The sequence below is a fragment of the Tachyglossus aculeatus genome, chromosome 11 (genome assembly GCF_015852505.1).
Source record: "Tachyglossus aculeatus isolate mTacAcu1 chromosome 11, mTacAcu1.pri, whole genome shotgun sequence".
Taxonomy (NCBI): Eukaryota; Metazoa; Chordata; class Mammalia; order Monotremata; family Tachyglossidae; genus Tachyglossus; species Tachyglossus aculeatus.
Genome location: NC_052076.1, coordinates 12,190,005 through 12,208,912, shown reverse-complemented (window position 1 = coordinate 12,208,912; position 18,908 = coordinate 12,190,005). Strand labels below are relative to the sequence as shown.

At 46.1% G+C, this 18,908-nt stretch overlaps 1 protein-coding gene across 1 annotated transcript in view; it reads right to left on the bottom strand.

Moving 5' to 3' along the window:
- Positions 1-2,594: 2,594 nt before the first annotated feature.
- KCNJ1 (potassium inwardly rectifying channel subfamily J member 1) overlaps positions 2,595-18,908 on the bottom strand; it is a 30,252-nt gene continuing 13,938 nt past the window's right edge. The window contains exon 2 of the mRNA XM_038754525.1: positions 2,595-5,040. Within this exon, the coding sequence (XP_038610453.1) occupies positions 3,902-5,020 (1,119 nt within the window). The 5' untranslated portion in view covers positions 5,021-5,040 and the 3' untranslated portion in view covers positions 2,595-3,901. The remainder of the gene's footprint in view (positions 5,041-18,908) is intronic.

The window sequence follows — 18,908 nt, the reverse complement described above, 5'->3', positions numbered from 1 at the left end:
AATCTCTGACCCTCTGGATCTCTGACCCTCTGGATTCCTGCCCTGACTCGGGCACTGCTACCTGCTCCAGTCTCACTTAAGGGCTCTGTCATTTGCCTGCTGTTTGACCTTGGCTAAGTCACTTCACTTCTCTGTGCCTCTGTAAAATGAGAATTAAATCTTCCTCTCTAATAATAGTATAATACTAATATTACTATTATAATAATATTTCTCCATTCTTCTTGTCCTGCAAAGCAGAGAGAACATGGGGCCTCAATGATGATTAATTGATATTATAACTAACAAGGATTATTAATTAAAATTAATTATTAATTATTAAGGCCCCCTCCTCCCTCTGCTTTGCAGGAGAGAGGAAAGGAGAAGCAGAATCATCATTCACAGGGCTGAACTGTTCTCAACCAGTTCTCTTTGCCCACAGGGCCCAGGCTCTTCTCTCTTAGCCTCCCAGACAACTCCTCTCTTCCTATTGTTTCTCATTATTATTTCATCCTGGGCCTCTTTGGTTATTTTCTCCCTCTCCCTTCTGCCTTTCCCCCTTGCCTTTCTCTTCATCACTCCTTGGAGAGCAGGTGGCCCAGGACAAGCACCAAATCCCTAATCCGTCTTCGAAGTTTCACTCGGTACTTTCCAGTTTCTCTGGAAAGAGCAGACCTTAGGTCGTTTGGCAGAATCCCGACCTCTGGCTCTCCTGGCCCACCCCGCACCCTGCTAAAGAGGAGGTCTGATTGGGTCTTCAATGAAATGTCTACCCATTCTTCACGTCAAGCACTCAGGATTGGCTGGATGGTTGAGACCAAGACCCCAGTCTGTGCATCTGGTCCACTTTCTTAATTTCATGTTATTTGTTAAGCACTTACTATGTACCAGGCACTATTCTAAGCACCGGTGTAGATACAAGGTAATCGGGTTGGGCACCATTTCTGTCTCACATGGGGCTCACACTCTTAATCCCCATCTTACAGATGAGGTAACTGAGGCCCAGAGAAGAGAAGTGACTTGCCCAAAGTCACACAGCAGACAGTGTGGAGCCAGGATTAGAATACAGGTCCTTCTGACTCCCAAACCCGCACTCTATCTACTAGGCTATGCTGCTTCACTTGTGATGTCTCAACAGAGTGACTGAGCCTGGATATCTGCCCCGTAATCCAACTAGGATTTAGAGGTGGAAGAGTTTGGTCCAGCAAAGAGATAACAATGCTACCTGCTCCACAGTTACAGATCACAGCCTGAAAGGTAGCATGGCCTAATGGGAAAAGCACAGACTGGGAATCAGAGGACCTGGGTTTGAGTCCCACATCTGCTCCTGGCCTGCTGGGTGACTGTGGGAAGTCTCCTAACCTCTCTGGGCCTCAGTGTCCACATCTATAAAGTGGCAATGAGATAGATTATGAGCCCCATGTGGGGTAGAGACTGTGTCTAATCTCATCATTGTGTAACCACCCCAGTGCTGGCGTATAGTAAGTGCTTAATGATTGCCATCATTATTATCCATGGGGTCAAAACCCTCCAGGTTCTGATGATCAGGTAATGATTCTCAGAGCATCAATCAATCAATCAATCAATCGTATTTATTGAGCGCTTACTATGTGCAGAGCACTGTACTAAGCACTTGGGAAGTACAAATTGGCATCACATAGAGACAGTCCCTACCCAACAGTGGGCTCACAGTCTAAAAGAGTGGGCTCACAGTCTAAAAGCATCCCATGCAACTCAAACCTCAGTGACAGCCAAGGGAGACCGATGCACTCTGTCTGAGGTAACATCCTTTCTGCCACCTGCAGGCTCTTTCTAGACTTCTGGGAGCCTTTCTTCCATGACAGGGGATCTTCTCTGATGCCTTGTTGCTGATACAGTCTTCTAGATGGTAGGGACCGTCTCCATATGTTACCAACTTGTACTTCCCAAGCGCTTAGTACAGTGCTCTGCACACAGTAAGCACTCAATAAATACAATTGAATGAATGAATACTCTTTTCATTGGCCTGGTCCAATAGTCCTCAAACATTTTCATCCTATGAGATGCCCCCATTTGAAAACTCCCACAATCTACCTCCATTCTCCCTGTGGCCCTCAATAAAAATACAAAAGTGGGGCAAGGTCTCCATTGCTTATGAGAAAGGAATAAGAGAGAGTAATGATTTCCCCTGTGGGTCCCAGGAGAAGAGGTGGTTTAAGTAGAGGGACAGGAGGGGTTGTGGTGGAAGCAGGAGGTAAGATGATAATAATAATAGTGATGGTATTTGTTAAGTGCTTACTATGTGTCAAGCACTGTTCTAAGCCCTGGAGTAGATGCACATTAATCAGGTTAGACACAGACCCTGACTCCACTGGGACTCACAGTCTAAGTAGGAGGGAAAATAGGTATTGAATCACCATTTTACAGATGAGGAACTTGAGGCACAGACAATTTAAGCAACTTGCCCAAGGTCATACATCAGGCAACTGGCATAGCCAGGATTAGAACCCAGGTTCTCTGACTCCCAGGCCCATGATCTTTCCACTAGTCCAGGCAGGTATCTCCCTGAGAGAATGGCCAGGAGGCAGAGAAGAGTCATGGTGATGAAGGGGGACTATGGGAGACATCGCCACCCCCATATGGCTATTTCAAACTCTGCTCCCCCTTCCATCTACCACCCTTACAATCCCCCCCAGATTCCTGAGGTGGGCCTTACTACCAGGGGAGAGACACTGCCCAGTCGCACTCTCATTGTCTGTACAAAAGTACAGTTTAGTCAACTCCCACAGCTGTGGATCACAGTTGACAGGGAGAGGAGAACAAATGAACCCACTTCTGAGTCCCTCTGGTGTCATCCAAACTCCTTTGTCACCAAAGTCTTCCTTGAGGAGTAAAATAGACTGAGATGCCTTGTACCGTCCCTCCCTATAGAAGATCTGCTTGTGTTGGGCTCCGTGGATCTGGCCCCCTTTTTTTCCCCTCTCTGATCTGTCAAGAGAAAGATATCATTCAAGGGGCCCATTTAAAGCAGGGCATTAACTGGAGTTAATCAATCCACCAGATAGTAATTGGGGTTCATTATGAATGGACCTCCCTAAAGCAATAAAGTACCAAAGCCACTATCAAATTATCCAGATCATTCCAGAAAACAAAGAGAATTTAGCTGCAAGTTATATCGACATTTCAGACAAAAGTTGTTTCACTTGATCTGAAGGATCCAGTTGATTGACTCATGTAGTCCTTATTAATTAATATTATTACAGTATTGCTATGTACCGATCACAATGCTAAGAACAGGAGTAGACACAATTCAATCGGATCAGATATAATCCCTGTGCTACCTGCCCTATTGCTGTGTTTTACACAGGTTAAGTTGGGAGGAGAGTTGACCTGCTTGCTGGTGAATTTTAGTTGGGATCAATCAAGCCCCAAATACCCGTTTTCTTCACCTCAACGGCAAGGCTCATTTGGAACTCTGATAATTGTCACTGATTCATTGGATCATTGTCTTGCCTCATGTCCTCAAACTGTGAGACCCAATCATTTCACACTACTTGATCCCAACAGGCTCTGGCTGAAGAAGGATGCAATTCCCCTCTTCCCCTTCCATCCTCAAAGCAGTTGCTCTTTCACTGTTCCCCCAAGAACCCTCTTTTGAGTCTGTTCTTTCCCTCCACTGTCTCCCAGATGTCTAACGGTTTCTGGGTTCTGCGCACGTATCCCTTCTGTGGGACAGTACTCCTCCACACACCATCTCTGGGCTGGCTGGAGGTGAGAACTCTTTGTGATAGGACTGGCGCAGAAGGACACAAAGGAGTGGAATGGCCATTGGTGGGGTTTGTTTGAAGGTTTCCACCTTCTCTGGTTTTCTCCTGAGTGTACAGTGCTCGACAGAGCATCTTAGAATCTTTCACTAGGTTCCCAGGCGCCTCAACCCATCAGACTGCTACATTTTGGTGTCATTCATTTCGTTGACTTCGGACAGGACAAAGTTGGGGTTCTCGTAGCCTTTCTTCAATCTGGCCTTGGCATCTCTCTCGTTGTAGAGGCACAGAGCACAGTGAGGAGTCTCTACCTCCACGGTCTTACTGAAGTTGTGAAAATCGACCCGGTACTTCCCTTCCTTGGTCTTGGAGACAATGGGGGCAAAGCGGTAGCCCCAGAGCACTTCCTCGGGGACATAGGATGTGCGAACCTGGCAGGTGGCGCTCGTGGACTCCACCGTGCCATCGAGGAACACCACCAACTCAAAGTCCTGCTGGAGGATGGTCTCCGCCGCCATGTGAAAGAATGGGCTGTTCTGATCGATGATGTGGTAAATGGTCAATGGGGAGATGAAGAACAGGTTTTCATTGCCGGCATCCACCACAAAGTTGATGTTGATCTGGTCCAGGATGATGGTCTCCCCCTCGGGGGTGACGGTGGTCCTCAAGAGTTTCCCGTAGATGTGACTTCCGATGAGCAAGCTCTTCCTGAGGTTGGCCACCCGGATCAAGAGGCACAGCTTGCCACCCCGTTTGCTGATCACGGCATTCTTGCTGAAGGTGATGGTCTTGGCACATTTCTTGGATCTCGAGATTTTGGCCAAGATGGCCCCGCACATGAACGAGTTGATGATGACCCCCAAGATCGACTGGAAGATGAGTAGGAAAATGGCGGTGCCGCACTGTTCCGTCACGCACCGGAACCCATACCCAATGGTCACTTGGGTTTCCAGGGAAAACAGGAAGGCAGAGGTCATGCCGTTGATGTTCTCCACACATGGAGTGTGGTTCCGGGAAGGATGGAACTCTGGGAGATCTTTGTGGATGTAAGCGACAGCATACCAAAGCAGGCCAAACAGGAACCAGCTTCCTAAGAAGGCCGTGATGAAAATGGTCATTTTGTATCTCCACTTGAGGTCCAGCACGGTGGTCCAGATGTCCACAAGGAATATGAACCTGGACTGCTCTTCCACATTACCAAACTCTATGTTGCACCTGCCATCTTTGGAAACCAGTCTTGCTCTCCGGCGAGCATGCCCCAGCTGGTGAGTGCTCAAGTATTTCTGCAGGTATTTGAACATCTTTTGGTCCACACTCCAATCTGGAAAAAAATATCAAAGTGGAAAAGAAAAAATGATAACTACGATGACTGGTAACAGCTGCAGCAAGGGAAATCATCCATTCATTCAATCAATCATATTTATTGAGCACTTACTGTGTGCAGAGCACTGTACTAAGCACTTGGAAAGTACAATTCGGTAACAGAGACAATCTCTACCCAACAAGGGGCTCATAGTCGAGAAGGGGGAGACAGACAACAAAACAAAACAACTAGACAGACATCAATAGCATCAAAATGGAAAAATAGAATTATAGATATATATACATCATTAATAAAATAAATAAAATAATAAATATGTACAAATATAACCCAGTGCTGTGGGACGGGGAAGGGGGTAGAGCAGAGGGAGGGAGTAGGGGCGATGGGGAGGGGAGGAGGAGCAGAGGAAAAGGGAGACTCAGTCTGGGAAGGCCTCCTGAAGGAAGTTAGCTCTCAGTAGGGCTTTAAAGCGGGGAAGAGAGCTAGTTTGGTGGCACTGTAGAAGATATAAAATCATCGGGTTGGACAGAGTCCCTGTCTCACATGGGGTTCACAGTCTAAATAGGAAAGAGTAGGATTTAATTCACATATTACAGATGATGAAACTGAGCCATAGAGAATTGAAATTACTTGTCTGAAGGTCACACAGCAGACAAGTGGCAGGGCCAGGATTAGAACCCACAACCTCTGACTCCCAAGTCCGAGCTGCCACTAGGCCATGCTGCTTCTCAAATAATGCTCTGAAGGTGGAGAGAGTGGTGGTCTGGTGTATATGGAGGGGAATGGAATTCCAGACTAGGAGGAGGATGTGGGAAAGGGATCAGTGGGGAGATAGATGAGATCAGGGCTTAGTGAGTAAACTGGCGCTAGAGGGGCGGACTGTGCAGACTGGGCTGTAGTAAGGGATTGGTGAGGTGGGACGGGACAAGTGGATTGAGTGCTTTAAAGCCAATGGTAAGCAGTTTCTGTCAGAGGTAATCAGAGTTTCTTGATGAGTGGGGAGACACGGACTGAACATTTTTGTTGATAAATCATCTGGGTAGCCTAGTGAAATATGGCCTGGAGTGGGGGAAGTCAGGATGCCAGAAGGTCAGCAAGGAGGCAGGTGTAGGAGTCAAGGAGGGATAGGGGAAATGCTTGGATTAGCATGGTAGCAGTTTGGATGGAGAGCATAGGGTGGATTTTAGCAATGCTGTGAAGGTAGAGAGTAACAGGATTTGGTGACAGATTGAATATGTGGATAGAATGAGAGAGATGAGTCGGAGGCAACTTCAAGATTACAGGTTTGTGAGATTGAGAGGATAGTGGTGTTGTCTACAATCATAGGAAAGACAGGGGAGGACAGGATTTGGGTGGGAAGATAAGGAGTTCAGTTTTGGACATGCTTAATTTGAGGCATTCACAGGACAGCCAGGTAGACATGTGCTGAAAGCAGAAGGAAATGTGAGATTGCAGGGAAGGAGAGATGTCAGAGCTGCAGATGTATATTTGGGAATCATAATAATAATAATGATGGCGTTCGTTAAGCGCTATGTGCCAAGCACTATGTGCCAAGATACAAGGTAATCAGGTTGTCCCACGTGGGTCTTAATCTCCGTTTTACAGATGAGATAACTGAGGCACAGAGAAGTGAAGTGACGTGCCCAAAGTCACACAGCTGCTAAGTGGCAGAGCCAGAATTAGAACCCACAACCTCTGACTCCCAAGCCCGGGCTCTTTCCACTAACCCACGCTGCTTCTAATAATCATCTGCAGAGAGATGGTTACTGAAGCCATGGCGGCGAATGAGTTCTCCAAGGGATTCAATATCTGTTCTCGCTCCTTCTTAGATTGTAGGCCCCTTATGGAACTTAATCATCTTGTATCTACCCCAGCGCTTAATACAGTGCTTGGCACTTAAATACCACAGTTAGTATTATAATGATCACAAAGCAGGGAGTCCCCCCCCACCACACACCTTCACAATGGCTCTTCCTAGCTCACCAGAGAATATGTCACCACACACCCTAAGGAAAGAGGAGGGAGAGGGGTCGCACCCACCAGGGTGAGAAAGCCTTTCACACTACCTTGATTTGATGCAAATGTGTTTTTTAAATAGAATTCAAAATTTCCCTCCAGCAATGTGTTTGTTAACAGGAGGCAGGAAGTGAAACCGGCTCAAAATGGATTATCAGCCAAAGACTCACTAAACAAACTCTATTTCACCACCGACAGGTAAGAGTCCCAAACGTCAACCGTCAACAGCATTGGCGCTGAATTTCAAGATGCTCATGTACATCATCCTCCAGGTGGGACCTCCCTACACCAGCCTGCTATTTTAATGTGTCAGACCCGGGGGTGGGTGTTACCCCTAGACTGTAAACCTCTTGTGGGCAGGGAATGGGCCTACCAACTCTATTTGATTTTTCTCTCCCAAGCACTTCTAATACCAGCTTTGCCAGTTGCAATAATAATTATGGTATCTGTTAAGCACTTTCTAGGTGTCAAGCATGGTTCTTAGTGTGGGGATAGATACAAGTTAATCAGGTTGGACACAGTCCCTGTCCTACATGGGGTCTTAATCCCCGTTTTACAGATGAGGTAACTGAGGCCCAGAGAAGTGAAGTGACTTGCTCAAGGTCACCCAGCAGAAATGTGGTGGAGCTGGGATTAGAACCCAGGGATTTGTGACTCCCAGGCCCATGATCTATCTACTAAGTCATGCTGCTTCTACTAATCCATGTTGTTTCCACTAAGCACATGTCTGCTGTGTGACCTTGGGCAAGTCACTTAACTTTTCTGGGCCTCAGCTCATCTGTAAAATAGGATTAGGACTGTGAGTCCCATGTGGGACAGGAACTGTGTCCAGCCCGATTAGGTTGTATCTACCACACTGCTTAGTACAGCTCCTGACACACAGTAAACACTTAAATACCATGGAAAAAAACCCCACTTAGTACAATGCTCTGCACACAGTAAGCACTCAATAAGTTCAACTGATGATGATCAATCAATCAATTGTATTTATTGAGTGCTTACTGTGTGCAGAGTACTGTACTATGAACTTGGGAGAGTACAATGTAATGTGGTAACAGACACATTCCCTGCCCACAGCTAGGTTACAGTTTAGAGGAGATAATCAGGTTGGACACAGTGATGATGATGATATTTGTCTGTTTATTGTGTATTGTACTTTCCCAAGTGCTTAGTACAGTGATATGAATTGATGGGCAGGATGTGATGGGTAGGACCTTAGACAGGAAATGGATGGGAGTTCTGGGCTGGGTGGAGTCTAACCCACTAAAACCCAGACTTGTTGTTGCCCTTTCTGAGGCTTGGCTGGGCTGCTCAGAAATAGCAATGAAAGGTGGTTTCGGCGAACCCCTCCCCATTGCCCCTCTCCTCCCTGACGGTGGTCTAACCAGGCAGCTGTGCAGGCAGGGGAAAGCTGAGGTGAAGGTGGCTCACCCTCTCCTTTTCCCCCCTCCCCCACAGGAAGCCATTTCAGTTTTGGGCTGGCCTCAGGGGACCAGGCCCAAGCAAGGAGCCATTCCAGACCCCCAGTGGTTAAGCCTAGCCCTGGGTTAGTCCATGACAGCCAGGGGAGCTGAGTGTTTCTCCCCTTGATCTAGGGGTAACTCGGGGGCTGGAAAAAGAAGAAGGTTTCTCCTTTCTTCACATGGGGGTTGGATAGTGACCCTCTCCCTGCACCAGGACAGGACCATCTCTGCCCCTGCTCTCTCCCCCTCCCTCCAGGCTCGCATCTCCTCCTGCTTTCAGGAAATCTCCATCTGGATGTCTGCCCGCCACCTAAAACTCAACATGTCCAAGACTGAACTCCTAGTCTTCCCTCCCAAACCCTGCCCTCTCCCTGACTTTCCCATCACTGTTGACAGCACTACCATCCTTCCCATCTCACAAGCCCGCAAACTTGGTGTCATCCTCGACTCCGCTCTCTCATTCACCCCTCACATCCAAGCCATCACCAAAACCTGCCGGTCTCAGCTCCGCAACATTGCCAAGATCCGCCCTTTCCTCTCCATCCAAACTGCTATCCTGCTCATTCAAGCTCTCATCCTATCCCGTCTGGGGTAGATTACAAGTTAATCAGGTCAGGCACAGTCCCTAATCCCCCATGGAGCTCACAGTCTAAGTAGGGGGAGAACAGGCACTGAATCTCCATTTTACAGGTGAGGAACCTGAGGCACAAAAAAGTTAAGTGACTTGCCCAAGTTTACACATCAGGGAAGTGGCAGAGCCGGGATTAGAACCCAGGTCCTCTGACTCCCAGGCAGGTCTCTTTGTCCTAGGTCACTCACTCCAGGGTCTTTGCTTCCTTCTCAATAAAAGGGGAAGAAGACAGCAGTTCTGGGTCCCTCTTAGATTGCGAGCCCCCTGTGGGACAGGGGATGTGTCTGATCTGATTATCTTCTATCTTCCCGGTGCTTTGTCACGGAGTTAGCACATAATATGTATAAATGTCATACTTGTTATCTGTGTTTAACCAGAACCAAAGGGAATGCAGCGGAGACTCAGGGCTCCATTATTGGAGGGCTTGGGAGATGGCCCCTGTCATCCTTTCCCCCTATCAAAGCGGCATAAGGACCCACTTTCTGGACTCCTGAGCTCTGAACCTATGCCCCAGTGGCAGCCTCAAGATGCTCGTGATACAATGAAGATGATTCAGTCACTTCTCATGCTCACCCGCTCCCTCCTAGTTAGCCCAGGTTTTCAGTTTCTCTTTTATTTTTTGCCTTCTACCCCTTACCCACCCTGAGGTCCAGCTCCCTTTCTAGTGGCCCTTGTGCCCAACCCTGAGGTGCCCAGATTTGGACAGGGATCCTGTAAAATTGAGGAAAGGTGAGATCACCCGATGGGAACTCACCCAAGGCCTCAGAGTACCAAAATGTCCTTCTTCAGCATGAGGAAAAAATGGGCATCAAACTGCCCCACAGTAGGAGTTTGGTGGGAAGACCATGCCTTCCCATTAATAAAAAAAAAAGTATTTATTGAATTCCTACTAAGTGCGGACCACTGTATTAAGGCCTTGGGGGAGGATAATACAGTTAGTAGACATGATCCCTGCCTTCAAGCAACTTATGTTGAATAGTATTTATTGAACACCTACCATGTGCAGAGCATTGTTACTGAGCACTGAAGAAGCATAGCAGAGGTAGTAGACATGATCTGTGTCTTCAAGGAGCTTGCAATCTAGTGTGGGGAGACAGATACACCACTTACCACTCCTGGCTACTCTCCAGCAGCCAATCCTAAGCCCTGGAGGGGCAGGGAGAAGCTGTAGCCACTAAGGCTGCAGTGTTTCTGGTAGGCACCATCTTCACCGCCCAGCAGCTTTGCCTAGGGACATATCTTTAAATTATATATTATAAATTACTCATTTATATTAATGTCTGTCTCCCTCTCTAGGTTGTAAGCTTGCTATGGGCAAGGAATGTGTCCACTTATTCTGTTGTATTATACTCTCTCAAGATCTTAGTACAGTCTCTGCACATAGTAAGTGCTCGATAAATACCGTTGGTTGATTGACACCCTTTATCATCATCCCTGGTCTGGGGACACTCTCCTATTGGCTGTCGGGCTGACTCTTGTCCAATCCATTGCTCTTCGGGAGGAAGAGTATTAGGGAGAGGAAACAATATAGGTTATATGCTACCCAGAACTTCTCTGGCCATGAGAAAGCAGAGGGTCTAATCTGCGCTAAGGTCATTGAGGTGATTGGGTGCCACCCATCATTGAGTGGTAAGTGCTGAACCAACACCAATGATTTTTTGGGTATTTTTATGCATTTACTATGTGTTGAGCACTGTTCTAAACACTGTGGTAGATAATCAGGTTGAGCACAGTCCCTGTCAGACATGGGGCTCACAGTCCAAACAGGAGAAAGAACCAACATTAAATTCCCATTTTACAGATGCGGAAGCCGGGGCCCAGAGAAGTTATGTGACATGCCCAGGGTCACACAAGTAGAGAAGCAGGAATTAGAACCCAGGTCCTCTGACTCCCAAGATGACTGATGACCCATATGGATCTAGTCCTGCCCCCAGAATGTCAATAGGCAATGACCAAGGCCCGTGAGGGCTGAGAAAGATGGAAAACACCAGGGGAGTAAAGGGAATGACTCAACTCAGAAGCCAAGATGTACAGCACTATTGCATTGTACTTTCCGAAATGCTTAGTGCAGTACTCTGTACTGTACAGTACTCTATAGTACTCTGCAGAGACACTGCATGGCTTAGTGGATAGACCAAGGACTTGGGAATCAGAAGGACCTGGTTTCCAATCCCAGCTCTGCCACTCTCTCATGTGTCATCTAGGGCAAATCACTTAACTTTTCTGTGCCTTAGTTTCCTCATCTGTAAAATAGGGGTGAATCCTGGGAGTCCTATGTGGGTCAGAGACTGTGTCCAACTTGATTTTGTATCTACCTCAGCTCTTAGAACAGTGCCTAGAATGTAGTAAATGCTTAACAGATGCCACAATTTATTGATTTTATTTTAATTCTGCCCACATTAAGCACTCAAAAAATATTTTGATCATTTGAATGATTGATTCAGAGTCCAGTGTCTAGCTCCCCAGCTGCTTCCAACTCACTTCCTGAAGAGAAGTCTTGGAAAAGAGCAGAAGGGATGGCAAGGGATCAATCAATCAATTATATTTATTGATCGCTTACTATGTGTGAGCACTGTACTAAGTGTTTGAGAGTGTAGTGCAACACAATTAGCAGACAAGTTCCATGCCCATAACAAACTTTCAGTCTAGGGGATGGGCATGGAAGGATGCAAGAAGAGGGGGTACTAGAGAATGGAGAACGGAGCAAGAGGATGCATTTGATCTCAATAATAATAATAATAATGGCATTTATTAAGCGCTTACTATGTGCAAAGCACTGTTCTAAGTGCTGGGGAGGTTACAAGGTGATCAGGTTGTCCCACGTGGGGCTCACAGTCTTAATCCCCATTTTACAGATGAGGTAACTGAGGCGCAGAGAAGTGAAGTGACTTGCCCAAAGTCACACAGCTGACAATTGGTGGAGCCGGAATGCGAACCCATGACCTCTGACTCCAAAGTCCGTGCTCTTTCCACTGAGCCACGCTGCTTCTCAATAATAATTAGAGTATATAATTAGAGCTTTTATTAAGGCTTTACTATGGGCTAAGTACTGTGATAGATACAAGGTCATTAGCTCATACACAGTCCCTGTCCCACATGGACCAGCAGTATATTTTATTCCCATTAAAACAATGAAGAAAACTAGGGTCCAGTGAGGTGAAGTGACTGGCCAAGGTCACACAGCAGGACAGTGGCAAAGCTGGGACTAGAACCCATGCTTCCAGTCAACCGATGGTTTTTACTGACTGATTACTGTGTGTGCAGAGCACTGTACTAAGTGCTTAGAAAGTCCAATACAGCAGATTTGGTAGACGCATTCCCTGCCCACAAGGAGTGTTCAATTTCATACTCTTTCAACCAGGCCATGTTACCTCCCTAGATATAAAGGACATTCATCTTGGCAAATATTTTGAGGTTCATAAGACATTCCCAGTTCTGGCCCTGACCTCCCACGATAAACCAGTAGCTGTGATATCAATCAATGGCTATTGAAAGCTAACTTTGTGATATCCTAAAAACAGGGTATACCTGAAGCTAACCTATAAAGTGGTCCTAGCAATCCTCCATTTCAAAATCTTATTCTGGAGGAGTCCAGAACCAGCAGTACAAAACCATATCTCTGATTGGCATTTAGATTCTTTTGTGCCACCTGCCTTCTTTTCAGCTGCCCCTGATTTCTGCCAGACCCTCCCCCCTCCATCTACTTGGCTGTCTGCCCACTGACATTTGAAAGTGTCAAGCAACTAATCGACCAATCAATTAATCAGTTGTATTTATTGAGCACTTACTATGTGCAGAGCACTGTATTAAGCACTTGGAAAAGTACAACAGAATTAGAAGACATGTTCCCTGCCCATAACAAGCTTACACTTGGTTATTCCCTAGCCAATCCCCTACTTGTGTTTCTTCTTTTTAACTCTCAGTGGGTTTCAATATCAGTGGCCCCAGTTTCCTCACTTGTAAAATGGGGATTCACTGACTCTTCACCTTTCCTCTTAGACTGTGAGTCCCAGATGGGACAAGGACCATGATCAACCTGCTTAACTTGCATAACAATAATAATAATGATGATGATGATGATGGCATTTATTAAGTGCTTACTATGTGCAAAGCACTGTTCTAAGCACTGGGGAGGTTACAAGGTGATCAGGTTGTCCCACGGGGGGCTCACAGTGTTAAACCCCATTTTACAGATGAGGTAACTGAGGCCCAGAGAAGTCAAGTCTTGCCCAAAGTCACCCAGCTGAAAATTGGTGGAGCCGGGATTAGAACCCATGACCTCTGGCTCCCAAGCCCATGCTCTTTCAACTGAGCCATGCTGCTTCATGCTGCATCCACCCTAGTGCTTAGTTCAGTGCTTGGCACACATTAAGAGCTTAACAAATAACCACAATTATTATTAGTAGTAACCGTAATAGAAATAGCCCACACTGAATGTTTCTGGGCTCCAGGCCTGGTAGTGCTTTTGGACTGTCCTGCTCAGTTCTCTCTCACACACATCTGCCAATCTTCCCAGCAACTTAGGTCTCAAAAAAAAATATTTATCACCTATCTTCCAGCTCACCCTCTGCTCCACTCTGATTGCTGGCCAGTAGGTTGGGCAAGAGAACCCAAGTTTGCATAATGTTCAAATAGATACAAGTAGATATAGACAGAATACACATTTACAAGACAACAGCAAGATAGCCCCAAAGGAAAGGAGATAGGGAGTTAATCTCCCCATACAACACTAGGTGTTACTTAAGAGACCCAGGATGGGGGAGGAAGAGAACTCTCTCTTCCTGTATCTTACTGGATTTACTCAGCAAAATCTGATATTTACATAAAATGGTCTTTTTTTTTACAACTCCTGTGCTAAACCAAGCCGGTCAATTCATTCAAACAGGGAGAAGACTGATCTATAAAAGATGAAAGAGGCCCTGAGAAATTCACCCTCTGACAAAATCCATTACTCACATGTCCTGCTTCGCTTAAACAATGAGGAATAATTCATTCTCACCATAGTTCCAAGCACTATATTGTTTTTCAAACATCCAGAAGATCATTGGTTACTCTGGGCTGGAAAATATGTAAGCCACGTGGTATTGGGCTTCTTTTGAATGAAATCAGCAAATCTTAATAGCGAGCAGAGAACTGCACATTGGCTAATATTTACCAAGGTATTTTCAAGAGGCTCTTAAAGCCAAAGGATTCCTGTATATTTTTTATGATGGTATTCGTCAAGCACTTACTATGTATCCAACACTGTTCTAAAAACTGGGGAAGATACAAGTTAATATAGTTCCTATTTCACATGGGGTTCATAGAGACTGGGTACTGAATCCAGAGCTCCAGTTGGCTCTTTTAGGTCAGGCCTACACTGGCCAAGAGAAGTGGAAGATGGCTACCATGATCTGTACCATTCAAATCTGTAAAGTGCTCTGACCTCCAGAAGACCAATGTCATTTGGGGCAAGTTAGAGCCAAACCTGCAGTGGGTGAACTCCTTAGATGCCATAAAGCATGAGAAGTCAAGCATTCATTCATTCATTCATTCATTCAGTTGTATTTACTGAGCAATTACCATGTGCAGAGCACTGTACTAAGCATTTGAGAGAGTACTATACAACAATAGACATATTCCCAGCCCACAGTGAGCTTACAGTCCTAGAACACAGTCTAGAGCATGAGCTACAGTCTAAAAGCATCACTGGTCCCACCTCCAAACCCAGCTCCTGCCTCCCAACATAAGTTTACTTGATTGATAACGTTTTGAACTTTTCTACTCTTCTCCCACCAATGTCCCCCATCCCCGCTGCCAGGCCAGGAGACACATGAGAAGTACCCAGAGTCCAAATTGTCTAGGAGCCTGTGGGACAGGGAAGGACTACTGCCACCCCTGGGCATCAGTTGTCAATCAGGTGTTCCCTGGGCCAATCAGAAGGCACGTGTGAGGAAACACCACTTCAACCTTCTCACTCTAACTCGGTCTCATCCACCTTGCCACTGACCTCTCGCCCACATCCTGCCTCTTGGCCTGGATTGTCCTCCCTCATCATGTCGGAAAGATAATTGTTCTCCACCACTTCAAAGCCTTACTGAAGGCATAATGTCCTCCAAGAAGCTTTCCCTGACTATGACCTTCCTTCTGTGTCGCTCTTACTTGCTTCTTCATTCATCCTCCCTCCCATCCCCACGGCATACATTTATATATCTGTATACAGATGTAATTTATTTATCTATTTATTTACTCATATTAATGTCTGTCTTGTCCTCTAGACTGCGAGTTTGCTGTGGGCAGGAATGTGTCTGTTGTTATATTGTACTCTCCCACACGTTTAGTACAGTGCTTTGCACTCAGTAAGTGCTCAAAAAATACAACTGAATGAAGGAATGAATCCAGCTGCCTTATCTCCACAGATCCAACCTGGTGCTTTTAAGGTAAACCAAGTTCTAATTGAACCCCCAAACCCTCTGACATATGAGGCCAGGAATGCCATAGCCAGGAAGAAGTAAGGGGGTTCGGCTCAAATTTTTTTGGTTCTTTTGTTGGCTGTCATCACAGTATCAGTTTATCAAAAGAGACCTCTAGAACACAGGATCCTCCAGTACAATGAGAAGTAGCGTGGCTCAGTGGAAAGAGCACAGGCTTTGGAGTCATGGGGTCATGGGTTCAAATCCCAGCTCTGATAATTGTCTGCTGTGACTTTGGGCGAGTCACTTAACTTCTCTGTGCCTCAGTTACCTCATCTGGAAACTGGGGATTAAGACTGTGAGCCCCCATGGGACAACATGATCTCCTTGTAACCTCCCTAGCACTTAGAACAGTGCTTTGCACATAGTAAGTGCTTAATAAATACCATCATCATCATTATTATTATTACAATCCCTGAGGCCCTTCTGCCTTAGCCAGGGGAGCATCTGCACTTCTATCCAGGGGTTGCAGGAAATGATCCCTCTTTCATTCATTCATTCAACCATATTTATTGAGTGCTTACTGTGTGCAGAGCACTGTACTAAGCAATTGGGAAGGACAAGTTGGCAACATATAGAGACGGTCCCTACCCAACAATAGGCTCACAGTCTAGAAGGGGGAGACAGACAACAAAACAAAACATGTGGACAGGTGTCAAGTCATCAAAATAAATAGAAATAAAGCTAGATGCACATCATTAACAAAATAAATAGAAGGCACATCTCCAAGTGGCCTTCCCTGACTAACCTCCACTTTCCTCTTCTCCCACTCCCATCTGCGTCACCCTGACTTGCTCCCTTACTTCATCCTGCCTCCCAGCAACAAGGTGCTTATGTCCATATCTGTTAATTAATTTATTTATATTAATTTCTGTTTCCCCCTTTAGACTGTAAGGTCTTTGTGGGCAGGGAATGTGCCTGTTCACTGTTACATTGCAAAATTGGAATCCCTGAACTCTGTTAGGGTTTGAGGGTGAGAGACCTGGAAGCCTTTATGACAGTGAGATGACTTGGAGGCCTTCTTCCAGGCTGTTGCCTCCCTTGAGCTGGGAGGAGTGAGAGGAGGAGGAACCCAGGCTGAGCTGTGAAGTTTCCCACATTCCAAAGCCCACCACTTCCCAGAGCAGAATCCTCCAGTAGCCCCAAGTCATCAAGGGATTTGGGATACCCCAAGGAGTCCAGCAGTGGCATGGAAGAGAGTAGAGGTTAAAGGTCAGAGACTCAATTTTACTGTGTGGAAGGAGACAATGGTAACCATTTCCATATTTTTCCGAGAAAACTCTATGGATACACTACCAGAAGGATTGCAGTTGGAGGTGGGGTGTTCTGGGAGAGACGTGTCCATGGCACCTCTATGGGTCAGAGATGACTCGATAGCATAAGACAAGACAAGGAATCCAAGCCTGCAGGAAACTGTAACCAGCAGAACCAATTCTCAGTCAGTCAGTCAATTTTATTGATTGAGCACTTACTGCTTGCAGAGCACTGTATTAAGTGCTTGGGAGAGAACACTATAACAATAAACAGACACAATCCCTGCCCACAAGGAGCTTACAGTCCAGAGCACTTAGAGTTTCAACACACTCACTTTGGTGTCCCCCAACTTTCTCTGTAGTCTTTTTCTTTCTCCCAAGGTCTGACACGCTTGCAGACACAGGTACACACACACATATGCACATCCACATACATGTGCATACCCACACTCCCGAGATATTGACCCTCCCGGCACCTGCACCCCCACCCTCCAGACTGCTCTGTTTATTCTTTCATTCAGTCATATTTACTGAGTGATTACTGTATGCAGAGCACTGTACTAAGTGCTTGGGAGAGCACAGTATGACAATAAACAGAAACATCCCCTGCCCACAGTGAGCTTACAGTCTAGAGGTGGAGATGTTGAACCAGTGTAGGGGATAGAGCATGGCCTGGGAGTCAGAAGGTCATGGGTTCTAATCCTGACTCCACCACTTGTCTGCTGTGCGTCCTTGGGCAAGTCACTTCACTTCTCTGGGCCTCAGTTCTCTCATCTGGAAAATGGGGACTAAGACTGTGAGCCCCATGTGGGACAGGGATTTGAACCTTATATTTGGGTGGACTAGGAACTGTATTAACTTGTATCTTCCCCAGTTTTTAGAACAGTGTTGGATACATAGGAAGTGCTTGATGAATACCATAATAAAAAATATACAGGAATCCTTTGGCTTTGAGAGCCTCTTGAAAATACCTTGGTAAATATTAGCCAATGTGCAGCTCTCTGCTTGTTATTAAGATTTGCTGATTTCAAATCCCTAACCTGATTGGCTTATATCCACCCAGTGTTTAGTACAGTTCCTGGCACATAATAAGCATTTAACAAATATCATAATTATTCTTCTTATTATTATTATTAGTCTGATGAGGCAGCATCCAGGGTCCAATGAGAAACCACACCTAGTGCCCAAGGAGGTGCATAGGCAAAGGAGAGAACCAAAGGCAGTGGTAAAGGGAGAAAATGAGAGAGAGAGAGAGAGAGAGAGAGAGAGAGAGAGTCTGAGTGCCCTTCTCAATACCCTCCCTTCCAAGTGCACTGTGGGATGCAGTGAGGGTTGGTGGGAGCTGTGTTAGCTTGGTGGGGAAGCTGGGCCTCTGAACCTATTTTCTCTCCAAGGTGGCTCCCAGTCAATCATGGATGATGGCACAGAGGAGCAGGGACAAAATGAAATGGAAGTTATGAGCCATTAGTCAAAGAGCATTTATCCGGCATCTGCTGTGCGCAGAGCACCATACTAAGGTAAGAACTGTAGGCTCTTGGGTAGGCCTTTGACAGGAAACCAAGGTCCCGACAAGCATGCCAGCAGACCAGAAGCACAAGTCAGCAGCAGTTAAGAAGTCAGCAGTTGCCAGGTCTGACGCCTGCTTGGCCTTTGACTCTCGGTGCCACTGCTGGAGCTGTGATTGATGAGGAACAGAGGGTTCCAGCTGGGTTCACCGTGCTGATCTGCCACCATAAATTATCATCTGGAGGGCCAGAGAGCTCTGAGTTCTCCACACACAGTATGACCTTGGGTAAGTTTCCTGACCTCTTTGTGCCTCTGCCCCTGACTGCTCCAGGCTGAATAAAGGGAAGCAGGGTTACCTAGTGGAAAGTGAGTCAGTTGTATTTATTAAGAGCTTACTGTGTGCAGAACACTGTATTAAGCACTGGGGGGGGGGATACAATATAATAAAAGACCCATTCTCTGACCACAATCAGCTTACAGTCTAGAGCAGAACACAGATATTAATATAAACAAGTGAATTACAAATATGTACATAAGTGTGGTAGGG